Raw genomic sequence first — 19467 nt, forward strand, 5'->3', positions numbered from 1 at the left:
GGCAAAATAGGTTTCATCGTTCACACCAGCTCCAGCCCACTGGTAGTGGCTGCCTGGAATGCTGGATACAGAAAGATTCTGAGACCCAGTCTGGGCTTGGTGGAGAAAGGTATCATGATGGCATAGCGACAGCAATGACGGCTGTAGATGGGGCATCTTCCATACTCTCCGTTCTTGCTGTGGATCCTGGAAACCTGGTAAATCTCTTAACTTGCAGGGTCCTAGAATTCTCCTGATCCACAATTCCATTATGAGGGCTATTTGTGTTTATTGCTCACATGCCTTCAAGCCACAATAAACTGCCATTCCAGCTGTTACAGGAGTTTTCTCTCTCCCATGATCAGTAACTTCTGAACCGGCTGAAGTCCTCATGGGACCCTCTTCACGACAGACTTGTTCTTGCTTTCACAGAAAGTACGTGAATGAACTTGTTGGCTCGGAGCCTCTGACATCAACACTGAGCACTTCAAGCTATCCAAAACTCATGTTTAGCTAATGCCCATCCACCTACCAGGTTCATCATTGCCTAAGAGGCCTCATGAGGAAATGAGTCGGGAATACAAAGCCATGCTGGACAGCCAGCTGGGCTCATCCCCAGCCAAGGGCCCTGCTCCTGCCCTCTCACTCATCAGCTTGGGAGAGCACACCCAAGTCAAATCAGTGCATCGACAAAACTGCAAATTACCATGAACCATGAGTCACTTGAAAATAGTCAAAACTTGGACTCTTCAGATGGGCATGGAGCCTCCATGTCCCTTCCCCTCGGCAGTGGAGCCAACCTCCGCCCACAGATGCATAGGTGGATGTGACCTGGCTCATCCCACTGAGGTGTCAGCCAGGCTGTCTGCCTTAGCCCAGAGGTCCGCACATTTTTCTGTAAAGGGCCAGATAGAAAATATTTTTAGCTTGCAGTCTCTGTTGCAAGAATTCAACTCTGCTGTAGCAGTGCAAAATCAGTCATAAACATAGGTAAACAAATGGGCATGGCTGTGTTCTAATCAGTTTCTCTTCTTTATCTTTTTCTTTTCTTTTCTTTTTAGATGGAGTCTCACTCTGTTGCTAGGCTGGAGTGCAGTGGCGCGATCTTGGTTCACTGCAACCTCTGCCTCCCGGATTCAAGCGATTCTCCTGCCTCAGCCTCCTGAGTAGCTGGGACTACCGGCGCGCGCCACCACACCCAGCTAATTTTTGTATTTTTAGTAGAGATGGGGTTTCATCATGTTGGGCAGGATGGTCTCGATCTCCTGAACTTGTGATCTGCCCAACTCAGCCTCCCAAAGTGCTGGGATTACAGGCGTGAGCCACCACGCCTGGCCCCAATCAGAGTTTCTTTACAAAAACAGGCAATGGGTCAGATTTGGCCCATAGGCCCAGAGTTTGCCAAACTCTGCATTAGTCCAAAACAGGGGTCTTCACACTGGGTTTCTCAGAACTTGGGATTGTTTGAAAGTGCTTCCAGGTGTTCGCAAATGCTTGCCTCTAATTTAAATTATTTTTAGCTGTTTAGGAAGTTATAATAAAAGCACCCACTCAAATGTATTCCAGCATTTCACCATGCAGGAAATCAACGTGTTAACTGTTGGGTAAGTAAACTCCTAGTGAAGACCTCAGAATGGAGCTTCTCTGGCTATCTTCATGCATATGTATGAGCAATATGACAAAATGGTTGAAAACCTGGGTCCTAGCATCAGATGGACATGAGTTTGAGTCCCAGCACTGCCACTTACTAGCTCTATGGCTTTGGGCAAGTTACTTTACTTCCCTAAACCAGCATGGCCAGGACACCACAAAACAGAGTAGACACTGGCCATAGTGCCACAGCAGCCTCCTAGAGGCTGCACTGTGGGAAAATGGAGCATTCACAGTGGAAGGGTCAGCTGAGACCACGAAGAGACATTCAGGGGACTCAGCGCAGCATTATTTACCAACTGGTATGGAGGTATTTCAAGATTTGAGTCATCAGTTTGGCTGTACTGGTGCACACAAATTAAGTGTCATTATAATGCCAAATCCATCTTGGCTTTGAACTTCTTGCTAGTTTCTGTTTTTTTCCTGGCATATTCTGATATATCCCCACTACTCTGATTGGGCTCTCAGATAGGAGAGGGGGATGTTTTGCAACTGGCTGAGCAGTCTCAGTGCTTAGTAACAGGGCTTCCAGTTTTCAGCTAAGCAGCAGTCCCATTGGCTCTGGGATTTTGCTGGCAGGCATCTCCTGGAACCAGTGTTCTGCAGGGCTTGTTAGGGAAGTGGTGCTCTCAGCTAAAGGGGTCCAGTGTTTCAGAAGCCGTGGCTGCTCTGCCTCAGTGCTGCATTCCCTGGTTAGGCCTGGGACTTTTGTGCTCACCTGGCTTTTTAATTTCCTGGTGACACGACACTCAGTGTTCCTCATCCCTGGGCACCTCCTCACCTCTAAGACAATCAGAAGGCCCGTGTAACTGCTGCCTGAGAGTGCCGCCCCAGATTTTTATTCCAGCGACTGAAAGCTTTTTTCCAGGCCTGAGATGCTCGTTTGTGATTTCAATAATAGAATTTAGACTCTTAGTGTTTTCTCCATTGCCCAGGGCTGTCTGTGTCTATTAATGATAGCTCCAGTGAAATCCATGGCTTTTGCTGCACCTTATCTTTCTGCTTCCAGCATCATATTTTCCTGCTTCCTGAGACACATGGAGTCATCAGTGGTGTTCATCACCAGGCCCTGGGGGCAAGACCACACAGGTCCCAGAATCCCTGCAGTTTATCTTAATTAGGCGACATCTGGTGCTGCCTCCAGTGCACAGGTCCACCCTGGTCAGGCAGCCTGTTGCCATGCTGTGAGCCGGGGCTGTGCCTGGCCTTGTAGGCTTCTTGCAGTCACTAGTTCTGTGAGCCTTGGAGGCTCTTCCACGGGGGTGATTCTGACCCCTGGGAGTGAGGAGAGGGCCTTTCTGCGGTTCAGCCAAGAATGAAGGTGACTCAGGGGCTCAGCTCCCTCCTTCACTTCTTTTTTGTTTCCTTGAGGTTGTCCTTGGCCCTCACAGTACCTCTATCTAGGCTTGGAACTCTGGAAGTAGAGACAACCCTGGTCTTCTGCCCCCAAGGCCTCCTCTGTTAGCCAGAAGGATCCTGGCTGTGCAGTGGAAATGACCTCGTGCAAAGACATCATCATATGCCCTTCTAGGGGCAATAATGCCAGTGTCCCCTGATAAAGCAGTCACTGTGGGTGTCTGTCCTAGTCACTCCACACAGTCATACCATTCCTCCTTGGGACCAGCTTCATGGAGACCTCTGACAACGACAGCAAAAGCCCTTCTGGCCCAAATCGTTGCTCATTTTGAGAACCACCTCTGCCTTCTCACTTTGTTCTCCTTCCTGGAATATCTTTCTGCATCTCTTACCCTGCCCCACACTGCACAGAACCCATTCAGACCCTGAGCTGAGTCCCCAGAAGGTCAAAGATCAAAAACCCCAGGGTGCTCTCCTCCCCTATTTCCTGCCACCACACCTCCAGGCTCCTGCCCCTCTCATGACACTTCTGGTTTTCTTTACAAAGTGCTTGCTCATGACTAGGATTCCTCCTAGAAGCCTGGCAATCAGTCCACACACAGATGTCTGCTCACCCCTTCCGTCTTCCTGGGGACCAGCCATTGGTGCTTCCACCCTCCCTTCGGAGAGAGCCGGGGATGCTCAGCAAAGGAGGAGGCTGACTCATCAAGTGGTGAGAGTTCTCTGAAAGTGGTGAAGAAGGGGCCGCAGGGGCTCCTGCAGATGTGGAGGATCCGCTGATGCATTTCATGGGGAGGTCATCTCATCCTGGAAGCCCTTGCACAGCATCCAGTGATGGAGAGCTCATTACCTCCAAAGGCAGCTCTGACTGGCCTTCCACTCACAATCCCATAGCTGGAGAAGTTTGCTGGTGCACATTTCAGCTCCTTCCTCTCCAAGCGTCACTTTGTCAGTACCTTTTGTCTCACACCAGACCTCCTGACACTTCCCATTTCACCCCAGGCAGCACCTCACCCTGGGGCTCAGCCTAGACAACCGCCTACCTCATCCACTGCACTTTCTTCTCCGAGAATTGGGGCCACAACAGTAGACACTGATGCTCTGCCCCGTTCCCCACCAGCAGAGCTATTCAACAAGATGCAATAGCCGGGGGAGTGAGGGTGGTGGAAGTGAGGGTCTTGGCAGGCAGGAGCAACTGAACTTTGGCTCAAATCAAGAGGAAAGGAAACACTGAGCAGGCAGCCACTAAAGCGCCTCCCTGGGAAGAGCCTGCAGTGCCCCCTGCTGGCTGGAGGAGAGTTTGTATGCATGTTCAATTCACTCCCCTTGCTTCCTGGGCTGAGCTCTGATGACCATTCAGGTTAGAGAATCACAGGAGCAGGTAGGTCATCTTGTCCAGTGGTTTCAAAATGTGTAAAATTATAGATGGAGTTACTGGGGGCGATTTTGCATTTTGTCCTTTTTGCAGAGGCCTCTGAGCTGAAGGACACATGGGGAGTGAAATCCAGCCTCTATCCTGCTAACTAAGCTGTGTACCCCAGCATGAGACTGGATCAGGCCAGAGGAAGGGCTGTCTTTTCGTTCTTCATTCACCTAGACAGTGTCCTTTTGTAATTTGCGCAAAGGTGCCATACATACCAGCAGCAGCACTGACATAGAATGCTTCCTTCTAAGAGGGCGACCTTAAAGAACCAAGCTTCTTTGGCTAAAAGAGAGCTTGAAAACCGCCCAAAAGATGGGAAACTGGAGCCCATGAAGGGGAGGGATTGCCCAAAGTCATGCAGTTAATTCCAGGACAGAGCTTAGAAGCCAGATCCACTCTCTCCCGTAGCAGGTGTTCTTTCCACCACACTGAGTGAGTTTTCATGGGTCTGAGAGATCAGACCCATTAACTTCCCTCTGAAATCCAGCTACTCTGCACAATCCTACTGTCCTACTCAGGATCATGGCACAGAATTTGCCCTAAAGGGGGGATGTTGAGAATGCCAGTCCCATCTGCATAATTTCCTACAAGTACATCACTCATAGGGATGAGGGCAGACAGGCAGAAGCACAGAACAGTGAGAAACTAGAGGGATCTACCAGAGGACGTGTCGAAGTATTTCAGGGAGCCTGGAGCAACGTGGATCAGTAAAGCTGGTGGTTCAGCTACTGTGCAGATGGAGCCTGCTTTGCAGGTGCAGTCCTCCGGGGTGTCTGTGCCACGCCATAAGGCACATGGGCGGCCACGGTGCCCATCTCCTGAGCCCCAGCCACATGGAACATCTGGTCATCAAAGAAGATGTGTGGGCGGATCTTCTCTAGGAGGGGGCCCTTGGGCGCTCCAGCGAGGAACAAGGCTTCATCTGTCTCCAGGCCCCAGCTGCGCAGGGTCTTGAGAGCCCGGGCCCCAGAACTGGCTGCACTGCGTGCTGTCACCAAGTAGGTACGAATTGGGCACTCCAGCCGTAGGCCTTTGGAGTAGAACTTCTTCTGCAGCCTACCCAGTGCCTCCAGAAAGCCCTTTAAGGGGCCCTATGAGAAGGCAAGGGGAACACTGTTAGCTCTGCCACCTCCCAAATATTTGCCCCCTGCTCTCCCTAAAGCACTAGTGTCTTGTTTGGTGTGAAAAGTTCAGGACCCATAAATCTTTCAGTTAGTTCTGCTCATGCCTACTTATGCTGCTGTGTGCGCCAGTGGGGCTCCAGTCAGGGGAACTGTGTTATTGCATGCTGGTGCAGGGTCAGAATAACTCTCAGGGCAACTGTTGATATGTATCCTCCATCCATATGCCCATCAAGGTATGCAGATGTCTGTCCTGAAGTTCTGTAAGTGTGGCCTTCGGTGCCCATCAACAGGGAGGATATTAAAACTAGTAACTATGGCATGGGCACCCTTCAATCAGAATGGACTCCAGCTGTAAACAGCTGGAGAAGATGGGCCAATGTGTAACTGTTGAGTATCAACCGTGCCCATCTGGCACCCAGGTGGCTCAGGGTGTCATCCTCAAGCTCTCTAGGGTCAGGGAAAGAATTTATTCTCTACAGTGCCCAGAACAATGAAGCTTCCTGAGGATGTGAGAATAAAAAAACAGATGACAATGAAGAAAACTGCTTATTTCCAAAGCAGCTAGAAATAAACAAAAGAGGGCTCCTTGCTTGGAGACCTCTTGCTTGCTCGGTGAACTGGAATAAGCAGTGGTCTCCTGGGCCTCTGCTTACCACTTAGTAGGATAACTCTCCTGCCCTAGATTCCCAAGGATTTCAGAGGCAACTCACAAGAACAGATGCGAACTGAATATTTAGGAGCCACAACTGAAACCTGCTGAGCTCTTGGAGTGGGGGGCTCTGAGATTATTGAGCACCCAGATTTTTGTTAAAAGCTCAAATAGGAGCTCCCAGCAGAGCTGGAGAATCCGAAAGCCCCAACTCCAGGGAATTTCCACCAAGCTCTAGGGTATATTCTGTTCTGAGAGACACTGAGCAGTTTGAGGGTGAGTGAGTGTCCCTGTGCCCCCAGCTAAGGGATGGATGGCAGGAGGTGTCCCAAAGCAAATGATCTGCCCCAGATGCTACACCCAGCTGGATCTCCCTGCTCCAGTGAGGTGTCCCAGTCCAGCAGTTCGTTTCCTCCTGTTTCCAGGGAAGGAAAAAGGCTTTTTAAGAGGGTGGGCATGCTCTCAGAGGGGTGGGGGATCTCAGGGGAGGAAGTGAGGGTTCCAGAGAGAAGATGGGAGCTTCAGAGAAACAGAATGAGGCCTTCAGAGCAGGGCAGGGACTTCAGAGAAGGGGTGGGGATGTCGAGAATGGGGACAGCAGGAAGGGAAAGGAGACCTCAGAAATGGGGATTTGAGCTGCAGAGAGTGGGTATGGGCTTAGAGAGAGGCTTAGAGAATGGAGGCTTCAAAGGGGGGTTGGGACTTCAGTGAGGGGATGTGGGCTCAACAAAGTGGGTGGAAACTCATTGATGGGGGGCCAGTGGTCAAGTGAGAGGGTTGAGGGGACCGGGCTGGAATCTGGGCTGAGCCTGGGGTTGGTTTGGTTCCGGGCTGGGAGTGCAGGCCAAGGGCGGATCTGGGGAGCTGCCTTGTTCCTCTCAGGGGTTCTGGGTCTAGATGGAGCACCTGAGCCAGAGGTTTGTTCTCGTGAGCCTTCTCATGCTCGAAGAATCGGTCCAGCCCGTGGGCCTTGACGATGCGCTCCGACTCGTCCGAGAAGAGCACAGCGTCCCCGTCGAAGGCCACGCGCAGCTGACTCTGGGACACAACCACGTCCCTGCTGGGGCTGAAGATGGTGGCAGCTGCGATCCCTAGGCAGAGAGAGGCAAGCATTGTCTGCCTTCAGGCTGGGCAGTAGGGCCAGAGCGGGCTAACTTAGGCTGTCCTTGCCCCACCTGCCTCATACAGGACTCAGGGCAAGGCTGATAAAAACTAATATTTAAAACATGTAAAAACTGGTAGTGCATGGATCCTGGCCATGAAGAGGGCAGCAGCAGTGGCTCTGAGGCAGATCTCTAGGGCCCTTGCCTTGCCAGGTTACCCTGTTGGTTATTGCTTTGTGGAAAAGTCTGGGAGGAGTCCCGGGGGGCAGGAGGGCACTCAGGACTCAGGGCAGGAACTATTTACCAACCAGTGTGAAGGAATTTCAATACTTTAACCCCTAGTAAGATCATGCTGCTGTGGACCAGCCAACATGAGTCCCACCGGCCACTGCCTTCCTGCCAGGGGTGCTTTACAACCCCTGCCGTAGAGCTACATTGGGGCTGGAAGGAGCCCCAGCTCTGGCTTGGTCTCAGTCACTCCCTCACCATTGGTTCTAGCAAGTCACTCACCTTCTCTGGACCACTGTAAAATTAAGGGCCTCTCATCTCTGGGGCTGAGACCATAGGCTGCAATCGGGTGAGGTGAGTACGGGAACCCTCAGTCTACAGCCACAATGACAACCAGGTATGCCCTACTGGCAACTATTCAGGGTTCCAAAACAGCCCAACTCTTTGAGAACTGAGGATCACAGAGGCTGGGCTTAGGTGAGCTTTGGGAGGAGTGAGCAGTGCTACCCGCACACAACTTCACTAGCCTGAGGATGCTACAAACAGGGCCAGTGCCAGGCATCAAGCCAAGCACCTTCTCAGCTCTGCCAGCACTGGAACCAAGATGATCCAGAACCACCCCTACCCTCAGCAGGGCCTCCCCGTGGACCATTATCTTGCTCCTTAGCCTGAGGTCAAGTTACAAACACACAGAGACACACCTACATGCCAGTGCCAAGGCCCCAACCAGAGGGTGTGACATCTGTCTAGGAAAATGGCTCCTGGTTCCTGGTTAAAGAAACCCTCTAGGAGCTCCAAAGCAGCTCAGGGGAGTGAGTTATCAGTGGGAGAGAGACCAGGCTTCCAGGCAGCAGGCAACATGAAAGAGGAAGAGAAAAGTGAATATATTGTTGGTTGATAAAGAAACTTGCCACTAGTGTTCAGCTTAAGGAGCCCTCTCAGGCAGCTGGCCAGTCCTTTCTCCTGCATGGGCCTGTTTTCTCCCACCTGCAATAGGATACGCACCTCGTTGGGAGGACTGAGAATATGGATACCACCCAAAACTGCCCCTGGAAAGACACACATACTATCCTGGCTAATATGGTGGAAACCCGTCTCTACTAAAAATACAAAAAATTAGCCGGACATGGTGGTGGGCGCCTATAGTCCCAGCTACTCGGAGGCTGAAGGGGGAGAATGGTGTGAACCCAGGAGGCAGAGCTTGCAGTGAGCCGAGATCACGCCACTGCACTCCAGCCTGGGAGACAGAGTGAGATTCCGTCTCAAAAACAAAAAAATAAATAAATAATAATAATAATAAAAAAGACACACATAGAAGGACATTCTCTTTGTCAGTACTTGCATCTGGGTCTCCTAAACTCCCCTAAGCACTGGCCAGCCCAGCTGCTGGAGATGATGGCCATTCCCCAGACCCTACCATTCAGGCTGGACTAGATACGAATCCTCCTCCCCATTGGCCCAGGACAGGGCAGAGGCTGCGTATGGTTCTACAGGAATCAGAACTCCTTCTGACTTGGAGAAATCATGGAAGAAAGTAGCTGTCTGGGCAGTAGAGAGGGTTTCCATGGAAACAGAAAGCTGGGTGATGCTGAGAAGTAAAAGCATCCATGACACAGTAGGGCCAGAGGTAGGAAGATGGAATGGGTAGGGCCTTGCTTTCAGAACTTATAGGACAGATTATAAGAATTAAGGAAAGTATTGCACAGCCTTGCCTTCTAGTTACCATGGCAACTCCTAGCACCTGCTCAGAACTTTAGGACCAGGCCTTCCACCTCAGGGACCCCTTTGCTGCACTCCCCATATTCTCCCTCCTCACTTGGACTTACCTTCATCAATGGCTTCTCGCACTTTTTCCGCATCGGCTGACAAGTAGAGGTTGGTGTGATAGGCCTTGAGATAGCAGATGGGGCTGTTCCCACCTGTCATGCAGAACCTCTCGATGAACAGGTCTGGGAAGGAGGTAAAGGACCCAGATTAGGCCAGGGTCAACCCTGGGCTTCCGGGCAGTCTCTCTGTGCCCAGTGGACGCTATCCTATTTCTGGGTGTGGTACGGCAGCACAGAGTGTCTCTGTGTGATTTTAGGCCAGTGTTCCCCTCTGAGCCCCTCCATCCTTCATGAAGTGCGGACAATCACATCTCTAGAGCAACTGCCCAGCTCACAGGGACATTTTCTTGTCAAGGAATCACAGTGCTACATGCTTGTGTGACCCCGCCTCCTGGTCATAGCTGATTGGATAAGAGCAGACACCTGACCAGAGCTGAGCCAATCTGATTACCTAGGCTGCCAGTCTGCTAGTCCTCATGACTGCAAAGATTGTAAAGTATTTGTTGGTTGATAAACTGGCTGCTGCTCTGAGCCCATTTAAGCTACCCGTCACTCTCGCGGCCCCTTACACAGGACCTCCGTCCTCCCCAGAGTCCACAACAGAAGTTGGTAATGCCTGGTACGGCAGGGGTCCTTCAGAGCCCTGCTTCAGCACTGTAGGGAGAGTCTGTCCTGATTGTGCAGTGTGGATGTCACACAGGTGGTTAAACAGTTTCAGTATCAATTCTGCTCCCAGCAATTTGAAATTAGGATTTAAAAATGCCAACTACACTCTCTTGGTTGCTAAAAACCAGGCCTTGTAAACCTATAAATATAGGTGTATTTTTTTTTTTTTTTTTTTTAAACAGAGTCTTGCTCTGCCGCCCAGACTGGAGTGCAGTGGCGTGATCTCGGCTCACTGCAAGCTCTGCCTCCCGGGTTCACGCCATCCTCTTGCCTCAGCCTCTCGAGTAACTGGGGCTACAGGTGCCCACCACCACGACCGGCTAATTTTTTTGTATTTTTAGTAGGGACAGGGTTTCACGTGTTAGCCAGGATGATCGCGATCTCCTGACTTCGTGATCTGCACGCCTTGGCCTCCCAAAGTGCTGGGATTACAGGCGCGAGTCACCGAGCCCCGCCAGGTTTATTATTTTTCTGTCTCTCTCTCTCTCTCCCCAAAGTGGATCTGTCCTCCTCTCCCCTCCCCTCCCCTCCCCTCTCCTCCCCTCTCCTCTCCAGTGATTCTCATGGCTCAGCCTCCTGAGTAGCTGGGATTACAGGTGTGCACCACCACGCCAGGCTAATTTTTGTATTTTTAGTAGAGACAGGGTTTTACCATATTAGCCAAGCTGGTCTTGACCTCCTGACCTCAAGTGTTCCATCTGCCCTGGCCTCCCAAAGTGCTGAGATTACAGGAATGAGCCACCGCGCCTGGCCCGGTTTTCTTGAATACGGTTTTTATTTAGGAAAAGCAGAGAAATCCAATTTCAGGGGAGAGAGGAAAAAAAAAAAAAAAAAAAGAACAAACTTGCTAGAGAAGCACAAATAAATGTTCATGTGGCCTGAAGAAAAGAAGATCCTGGGAGAGATTTCCAGTACTTGGATTCAGGCCTTTGCAGGCCCAATTTTATTTCCTGTCCTCTGAAAGACACCCCTGTAACCTAATAAGAAATTCTTCTGGGCTTAAGCTAGCTCTGGAGGGTCTATTATTTTTAACCTTGAGTTTAGACGAAGACGCAAAGCCCTTTCGCTCTGACAGCTGCACCTGATTCTCCCAGCAGCTTTGTGAGACCTGTTAGCCCCATCACAGTTAGAGAAACTGAGGCAGGGAGGCAGTAAGTGTCCCACCTAATCACACCGAGAGTGGGGTGTGCTGGAGCTGGTTTGGACTGGCTTGCAAGAGCCCACAGTTAAACATTCAGAAATTTTGTGAGCCATTTGTATTGTTCGACCACTGATAGCTTGAAACCAGTCCTGGTGGAAATATTTACACCCTGAAAACTAGCAACACTACAAATCAGGGTTTTGTTTGTTTGTTTAAAGAGCGAATTTACCAGCACACACTGGGCTTGGGGTTCCGGTCAGTACAACTCCATCCTGCAGAGGTGTGGCCCCATCCCTGGGGGGTCTGGTAGGGGTGTCCCAGGGCAAACTCCCCATCCTCATGCTCATGCTCACCATAGTGGTTGATACTGTTGATGAGGCGGACACCCACTTGAGCATGGTTGTTGGTCATGAGGACAATGTCGAAGACGTCCTCACTATCGGGGTACAGCTCCCGCAGCCGCCTGTTCACAGCCTCCAGAGCCTGGAAGGGAGAGAGAACCCCCCAGCTTAGACCCCCAAGGATTGATGCCTGAAGTTGGTGGCCAAGGATCCAATGAGGGGAGGTGAGGAGCCATGCTTGGGATGAGATCAGTGCTCATGAACCACCTTCTCCTAATGCAAGTTGCTTACCACTCACGGGTACCTAGCTGGAGAGAGTCGGGGCTGAAATCCAGCCCGCATTCCACTCACCAAGCTGGTTACCAGGCATGGGGCTGCGTTCTTCCAGAGGGTGGACGAATTTTCTTCCCAAAAGGCTCTGTCACCTAGCCAAGCTGTGCACTCATGTGGTTACATCTGCCCAGAGGGGCCCTTTTTCCTTACTCAAATACCCGTGGGAGTGCTTTGTTCTAATCCCCACAAAGGCGCTGTTTGAGCTAGTGGTGGAACTGCCTCCTCACCTTCACGAACGGGAAGGCAGGCCCGGGACTGAAGGGCTCGTTCTCATGTTCCAGCTGGTAGCGCACGTACTCCTCCACGCCCTGCTCCGTGTAGATCCGTTGCTCCTCGTCCATGCGAAACAAGGCTCGGGAGGACACAGCGATGGTGACTGCATTCTGAGGCTTGGGCTGCAGAGGTATGAGAGAAGGGTTGTCACTCAGACGACTGCTCCTGAGGCAGGCTCACATGTATGAGTCTCCCTGGGTAGTGGGGACATGGAGAAGACCCAGACCCAGCCTGTACCCTAAAGAGGCCCAGCTTGAGCAGATGTGGACTTAGGTCAGGACCCCGTCTATCATGGACCCAGATGGGGGGCGAGAGAGGTGCTGGCTCCCTTGCTGGAAGCACAATCTGATAGAGGGAGGGCCATGCCCTTGGAAGTTTGCAATCTAGTTGGGCATCTGGACACACAAAAAAAATGAAGCCAATGTATGTGGCCAAAGTATGACTGATGCTGGAGATGATCTCAGATGGTTTCCATTATAAAATAAGAGCTGCATGCCCTTAGGAAGAAATGATGTCCATAAATATGATAATTTATATAAAAAAATGTACTTCCAGCCCAGATCTGTCTCCTGAGCTCCGGATTCATACATCCATCTAAATGCCCCAGTGGACTAACAGCCTCTCAAAGTTAACATTCCCAAGGCTGAATTCCCATCATCTTCTCCCCTCCCAAACCTGATCCCTTCTCCCTGTAACTCTTAGCAAGGCTTAGAACCACTATCCACTCATTACTGAAGCAGAAACTGGGAAGTCAGCCTCAACTCCCTTCCTCATCAATCAATCACTGAAATGAGTCAACTCTATTAGAATCCAACCACTTCTTTCATTCAGGCTGTTCTGGTCATCTGTCACCTTCTCTAATCTGTCATTCATGCTGCTGTCAGGAGATTTTTCTAAAGTTCAGATCTGACCACAGCTCCCCTCTTTAGTGGTGCACACTATTCTCAGAATATGGTTGGCAGCCTCTAGTGTGGAAATAGAAAGCCCTTCACAACAGACCCTTACTTCTCTTTCCATTCCCCTCTTCCCATCCCCCAGCTTTGCCCCATCTGACCTTTGTCACATCAGGGCATACTTTCCTCCTCTCTTTTTTTTTTTCTGAGATGGAGTTTCACTCTTGTTCCCCAGGCTGGAGTGCAGTGGCATGATCTCAGCTCACTGCAACCTCTGCCTCTCAAGTTTGAGTGATTCTCCTGCTTCAGCCTCCCAAGTAACTGGGACTACAGGCACCTGCCACCCCAGACAGCAGCTGAACCTTTATAGTCCCTTAGGAGGATCAGAATATAAGTGCCCAAGGAACTTACAGATACCCAGAGAATCCCACCACATCTCTGTGTCCTAAGCAGTCCTGGGGTCATGATTCCCACTTTACAAATTAAAAATGGGGCTCAAATTGAAGTCAAGGTTCATAAATGCACCTCTCATTCTCACCTCTCCTGATCACCCGTGGGTCGTGTACTCAACCCTATTGCTTCTTTCTGGGGTCAGCCCTGGGCTCCAATCAGTTGACAACATTGAGTGGTTGCCATCTGAGAGACACTGTGGTGGACATGGCAGGAAACAACACAAGTGTGATCCCTGTCCCCATGGAGCTCATGATCCACCCCCAAGACAGAGGCCAATGCCATCTTTTAAAAGAGCACTGTCCAATGGAACTTTCTATGATAATGGAAATATTCCATAATCTGTGCTGTCCCTTTGGCTATGGAACAATTTGAAATGTGACTAATGAGACCGAAGAGCTGAATTTTAGATTTTATTTCATTTAAATGAACTTAAACAGCTATATGTGGCTAGTGGTTAATGCAGCTTTAGAACCTTACAATGGGAGTGGAAGGCAAAAGAGTTCCCCAAGGTCTCGTGGTAGACTTTCTGCATTTGACTTTTAACCCCAGCCAAGATGGTATATGTGGCCAGCAAGGTCTGTGTAAGGCAGTGGCAGGACAGGTGCTTCTTCTTGAAAGTTCAACCCAAATACCTTTCTCAGTTGCTGACTACCACCATGTGTGTGTCCCAAGGGCGGGGTTGGTGGTGGAGTGGGGAGACCCACCCTCATAAACCCTGGAAGCCTGGAGGCCTTTGGAACAGGAGCTGAGATTGCTCCACCCCTCGGGCTTACTGCCCCAGGGACAAGGCCATCACCCCTTTAAGGACAGAGAGTCAGCTGCCCTCCCAGCCCCATTAGGCAGGTTCCCAAGCCTGCCACTCCAGCCCTAGCAGCCAGCCAAGGTCTCACTCCTCACTTTCTGTCCCACAGTCCCTGCCAGACTGCCAAGTCCTGGGCTCCCTCTAGCTGAGCTACTCAGACAGACCCCAATCCATCCCACCCCTGGCTGTTTCAAGAAAAACGTCCTGGCTGCATTGGCCCCAAGAGGCCTCTGCTTCTCTCTTTTCCAGATAGGGAAACAGGCCCAGAAAGGGGCAGATTATCACTCTAGGTCAAGCAGAGCAAGATGAGATCTCAAGTCTCCAGCCTCTAGCCTGACCTGTATCCACACTGTAGTTCCCTTGCCATTCCCCTCCTCCACAACTCCCAGAAGACTCCATCCCTTGCCACTTCTGCCTTCCCTGGAAACATCTCCCCCAGCCTTCACTTTCCAGATTTGGCAGAAATGATCAGGGCATGCCCACAAACTGAGGTTTCTAATGGCTGGTCTCTGTTTCCCGTCAGAATGGGGGTCCCAAGGGCAGGACCCTGCATCCCCACTTAGACTGCTGTGACACAGTACAAGTGAGGGGGAGTCTAAGATCCCAGAGGCCACGACTGTGTAAGAAATATGGATCCCAGCTGGGATTGATGAATGACCTGTCCAGGCTCCAGGTGGAGCTGAAGGAGCAGGTGAAAGGGGCTGGCCAGAGCTAGGGAGAAGTCGTGGATGTAGAAACCCTCCTGGGCCTGGCCGCAGAGGTGGCCATGTGTTGGCAGGGGCATCTAGGAACAGTACTTCTAGAGAGCAGAAAGAAGCCCTGATCTCAGACTGGGAATTGGGTCAGAGTGACTCAAGGGCTCAGTCTGGGAGCTCGGAGCTCCAGGAAACCAGGGTCCTGGCAGCTCTCTTTGCCTTCCAGGCTCAGGCTGATGGCTGCGGCTAGGTGATGGGAATGGAAGAATAACAGAGGGCAGCCCACCCCCATGTGGCCTGCCTGAGGAGCTCCCATTTAGGCTAACATAATTCTGCTTATTGGGTCCAAGATAAAAACATAGGCAAAAAGCTGTTATTCCTAGTAGGACTTAGAAAGGGAAAGGCTGCTGAAGGAGAGACAGCAGAGTACTGAATTGAAGAAGTGCTGTGACCCCAAGAGGTGAGGGCCTCTAACAGGCCTTCAGGCGTTAAATATTTTACTCAGGCCCCTGGGAATGAGAATTAGCCCAGGCCAGGCCATGATGGGGCCCGTGAGGCCTAAAGCCCCCAAAATAGCCTGTGGGAAGAGGGGCTTATGCAGGAAGGAATAGGAGCTGGGAAGTCTCCAGGCTTCTTGCCTCCAGAGAACCGTGAGAGTCAGGGGCTAATCCAGGGGTCATGACTGACAACTGGGCCTGAGCTCTCCGGTTCCTTGGTGCCTGGGGAGGAAATGGATTTTGAGCACTGATGCTTTCACTACCCCAGTCCTCAAGTCTCCATCCCTTCCCCTCCATCACTCAGGCCACAGCATTGGCATTCATCCAGCTTCCTCTTCAGAGAGGCACCAGCCTTCTTACTGGTGGGTTTGCTGCCGGACTCACCCTTTCCAATCCATCCCAGAGTGATCTTTCTAAAATAAAAATGGGACCCAGTTAATCCCCTGACGAAAAATCCTGTAAGAGCTCCATAATGGTATTGATATGTTTTTTAAAATGTGGGTTGAGCTTTTATTTAAATGAATTCAAATGAACTTTGAATGCAATATGTAAGCCAGATATTACCATATATCTCATACCATGTGGTACCAGATATAACATATATAATTGGTGTATATTTATTTTACAGATTCAAATGCATTACATTTATTTATTTATTATAAAGTCAACCAATGAAAACAACACAGTTGTTTGCATGACAACAAATTTGAAACTAGAGGTTAGAATGTCAGTGCAGACTTAAGCTTCAGCATCCAGCCAAGTTTTTGCTGTGTTTGTATTTGTACACTATTAAGAAAGTCCTGATTCAGACCAATAAGTGGTTGGAAATGCTAAAAGGTTTTTTGTTTTGTTTTGTTTTAAACTACAGGCCTTGCAATCTCAAGATGCTCTTTGATGAAATAGATCACAGGGGAAGCCTTATTCTGAGGTTTGCTTTAAAAAATCTGCAGCACAAGCTAGTGGCCTTTAAGCTGCTAAAATGTCCACCTAATACATTAGAGTGAGTTGGGTTTTATTCCACATTTTTAATTGTTTAAAACATAGTCTGAAGAAGAAGGAAAATAATTTGGATTCCCATGTGTGCAGACTCCCTGAAACACAGGGCTTGGGGAAGCTAATTTGGAAATCCCTGATCCCCTTGAGTAAGATCCAGACTCCTTAACATGATCCCCAAAGCCCTCTGTGGGCTCTTCCACATCCCTCCAGCTCTTCTCCCAACAATCCTGCATTCTTCATTCAGAACTTACTCAGAAACACAGTCTTGAGCTTCAGAGACATCTGCATGGCTTTTGCCTGTCCTGTTTCCCTCTCTCTGGGAAACTCCAGCTACTCAGGCTTTAAGATCAGGATACATGCCACTTCTACAAAACTTTCCCCAGTGTGACATCACTACTCCACTCCCCTGCAACTCCCCCAGGCTCTCGTCTCTGGAGCCTCCATCAGTGTGCAAGCTTGAGCAGAGCTTGGAGGTGCTAAGTGAATGATTGCTGATAGGGTGGACCTCTTGGGGAAGGGTCCTTGAAGGGAAGCAGCAAGTTGCTTTAAGATCAAGCTGGAGCTCTTCGGAGGACCGCTGTGGGCCAACCTCTATTCTCAGTTCTCTCCTAAGCTCTGCCATCTGGGAAGCTGGAGACAGCAAGGCCCAGGGGCAGACCAGGGCATCATCAACTTGTTTGATGGGGGAGAGGAGAGAGCTCCTCTGTGTGAGGTCCCAGACGGCTGACACCACCACAGGGTCGTGGAGATGTTAATGTCCACTGCAAGGGGAGCAGAAGCCGAGCTGGGGGACAGAGTCCAGCGCTGGGAGCCTGCAGCCAGGGGCGCTGATCGCCTCCCAGCGCAGATTGTGGATCCCAGTGCCTGGAGAGAGCAACTCCCTTTCCTTAGGAAGAGGGGAGCGCACTGCCCCCAGCCCAGGGCCCAGAGCCAGACTCCAAACGCAGAGTCTCAGGTCCGGAGCCCGATGCCCAGGTGGCGGAGACCAGAGCGCACAGCCAGCAACCGGTTCCCGAGTCTGGTTACCCGCGCCTGGGGCGCTTCTGCAAGCGCTGCCGACCGGCTTCGCCAACAAGTGCAATCCGCGCTCCCCCGCGGCCCGCGCGGGGAGGGGCTGGGGCTGCGGGCCTCTAGCTGGGCCCTGATGACAGCATGGGGGAGGGGTATCCTGGCGTGGAACCCGAGTCCCGGTAAAAAATACACCAGAGCAGAGCTCCCAAAATAAACCCGATCCCGCGCCAGCTGCCAGGCGCATTCTGGGTTTGATGAGCTGCGTCCCCTCCCAGAGGGGCGCCACGGGTCCCTTCCCAAGAGACTTATGACCCCTCCTCCGGGGTAACCCTTCCCCCGTCCCGCGCATACCCGTGCATTGCTTTTACCGATTTGGGTTTCTTCTTGGGCGCGAGGTTGTCGTAGAAAATCTTGGCTTCCTCCCAGACCTGGGCCTCAGCGGTCTCCGCTCCCGGCCCCGGCTCGCGGGGCTCCTGGGGCTCCCGGGGCTCTCCAGGTTCCATGCTCCGGCTCTGACCGGGCCCGGCCAGAGCAGGCGGCGGCGTAGACGCGGAGCTGGCTGAGCTGGGCTGCAGGAGGGGAGGCGAGTCCCTGCGAGGGAAGGGGGCGGGCAGCGGCTGGGAGGCTGTGCGTGTGAGCTGGGCTCCCCGCCCGCCGGGTGGGGGGAGGTCACACTCGCCCTCTTGGTCGCCCGTGTGTCGCTGCCGCTGCTGCTGCTACTGCCGTACGGTATGAGGGATAGCTGGGCTCTCCTTCCCCCACCGACCCACGCCCGAAGCCGGTTGGGTGGTGAGGAGGGCTCTCTGGTTCTCTGGGTTTGTGGGCTGCAGCGGATTTGGGATTGCGAAAATGGTGTTCTTCGCAGGCGCTGAAGGGCGCGGAGAGAGGAGAGGACTGACAACTTTTTCCCCCCTCCCGCAGGATAGTGATCCCCAAACGAGAAAATGAAAAGCTAGCCGTCCCCATCCCAAAAGCTAGCCGCCCATCTTTCCTTTAGGAGCCAGGGCCCTGGGATCCTGACGATGTCCCCTTCCCTCCGAAGCCAGTCCATCCGGCAGGCTGGCAGGAGGTGATGCATGGATAGCTCCGACCACTAGAAGAAGCCTGCTCCCAGCGGGAGCTCAGTGAAGGGCCCAGCCCGGCAGCTCGTCCACACCACCTATGAGGGGCCCTCGAAGTCCATGTCGAGACCAGGCTCCCCTTGACCTGGGGTGGGGACCCAGAGAGACTCCCAGGGACTCTGAACACGAATTCTTGCTGGCCCTTTGGTGGTCAGCAGGGGGCGCGCATTCCCAGGCCCCCCGCCCCCCCTGCCCAACTTGGAGTGATTAGTTATAGGCCATGAAGGGGCTGGATAGAGGGAGGGCAGAAGAGGGGCCTCAGAACTAACATCCTGGAATTTCAGGGTGTTGTCCCTCTTGATGCAGAGCTCTGTAATAGTCTCGGGGTGCAGACACAAATGTCACCCATCCCAAGGCACAGACCAGGAAGCAGGCAAGTAGCCTCTCTCAGAGGTGTGCATGGGTGGGTGGGAGAAGCAGGAGAAAACACTGGCTTAGCTAGGAGGGCCTCTGACTGGGGAGGTGATGGGGCTACAGAATGGAGTGATCCCCCCAGCCTCTACCAGGTCCTGGGAGGAACAAACCAAACCTTGTGTGGGAGGAAGGGGAAAAATCATAATAAAATGTTAGGATTAGGGGGGAAACGTGTTTAGATTTACTTCTAGGCTTAGTAGATTGTTTCCAGAGATGGACCAAAAACTTCTTCCATCCTGCCTGTCCTTTGGCAATGTGACTTTGACACTCCTCCCATTCAGAGGTGGAGTCCAGTCTGAGCTGGCCTGTGACTTGCTTTGACCAATTGAACAGAGTAGAAGTGGTGCTGTGTGGTTTCCAAGCCTATGTCTTAAGAGGCCTTGCAGATTCCATTTTTGCCCTCTTGGGAGCTGGCTACTATGTAAAGAAGCCCGGACTATCCTGCTGGAAAAGCCACATAGTGAGACAGAGAGGACCTGGAGGATAAGAAGCT

General features: G+C 51.7%; 1 protein-coding gene across 1 annotated transcript; it reads right to left on the bottom strand.

Moving 5' to 3' along the window:
• Positions 1–606: 606 nt before the first annotated feature.
• On the bottom strand, positions 607–17959 carry NT5C1A (5'-nucleotidase, cytosolic IA). Its single transcript, XM_017854867.1, has 6 exons — positions 17808–17959; positions 12047–12214; positions 11499–11628; positions 9339–9461; positions 7088–7272; positions 607–5499 (listed from the first exon to the last, which is right to left on the bottom strand). The coding sequence occupies exons 1-6, from the start codon at positions 17940–17942 to the stop codon at positions 5134–5136; spliced, it is 1107 nt and encodes a 368-aa protein (XP_017710356.1). The 5' UTR covers positions 17943–17959; the 3' UTR covers positions 607–5133.
• Between the last annotated feature and the right edge of the window lie 1508 nt (positions 17960–19467).

This window comes from Rhinopithecus bieti, unplaced genomic scaffold, assembly GCF_001698545.2.
Source record: "Rhinopithecus bieti isolate Rb0 unplaced genomic scaffold, ASM169854v2 scaffold_39946, whole genome shotgun sequence".
Classification (NCBI taxonomy): Eukaryota; Metazoa; Chordata; class Mammalia; order Primates; family Cercopithecidae; genus Rhinopithecus; species Rhinopithecus bieti.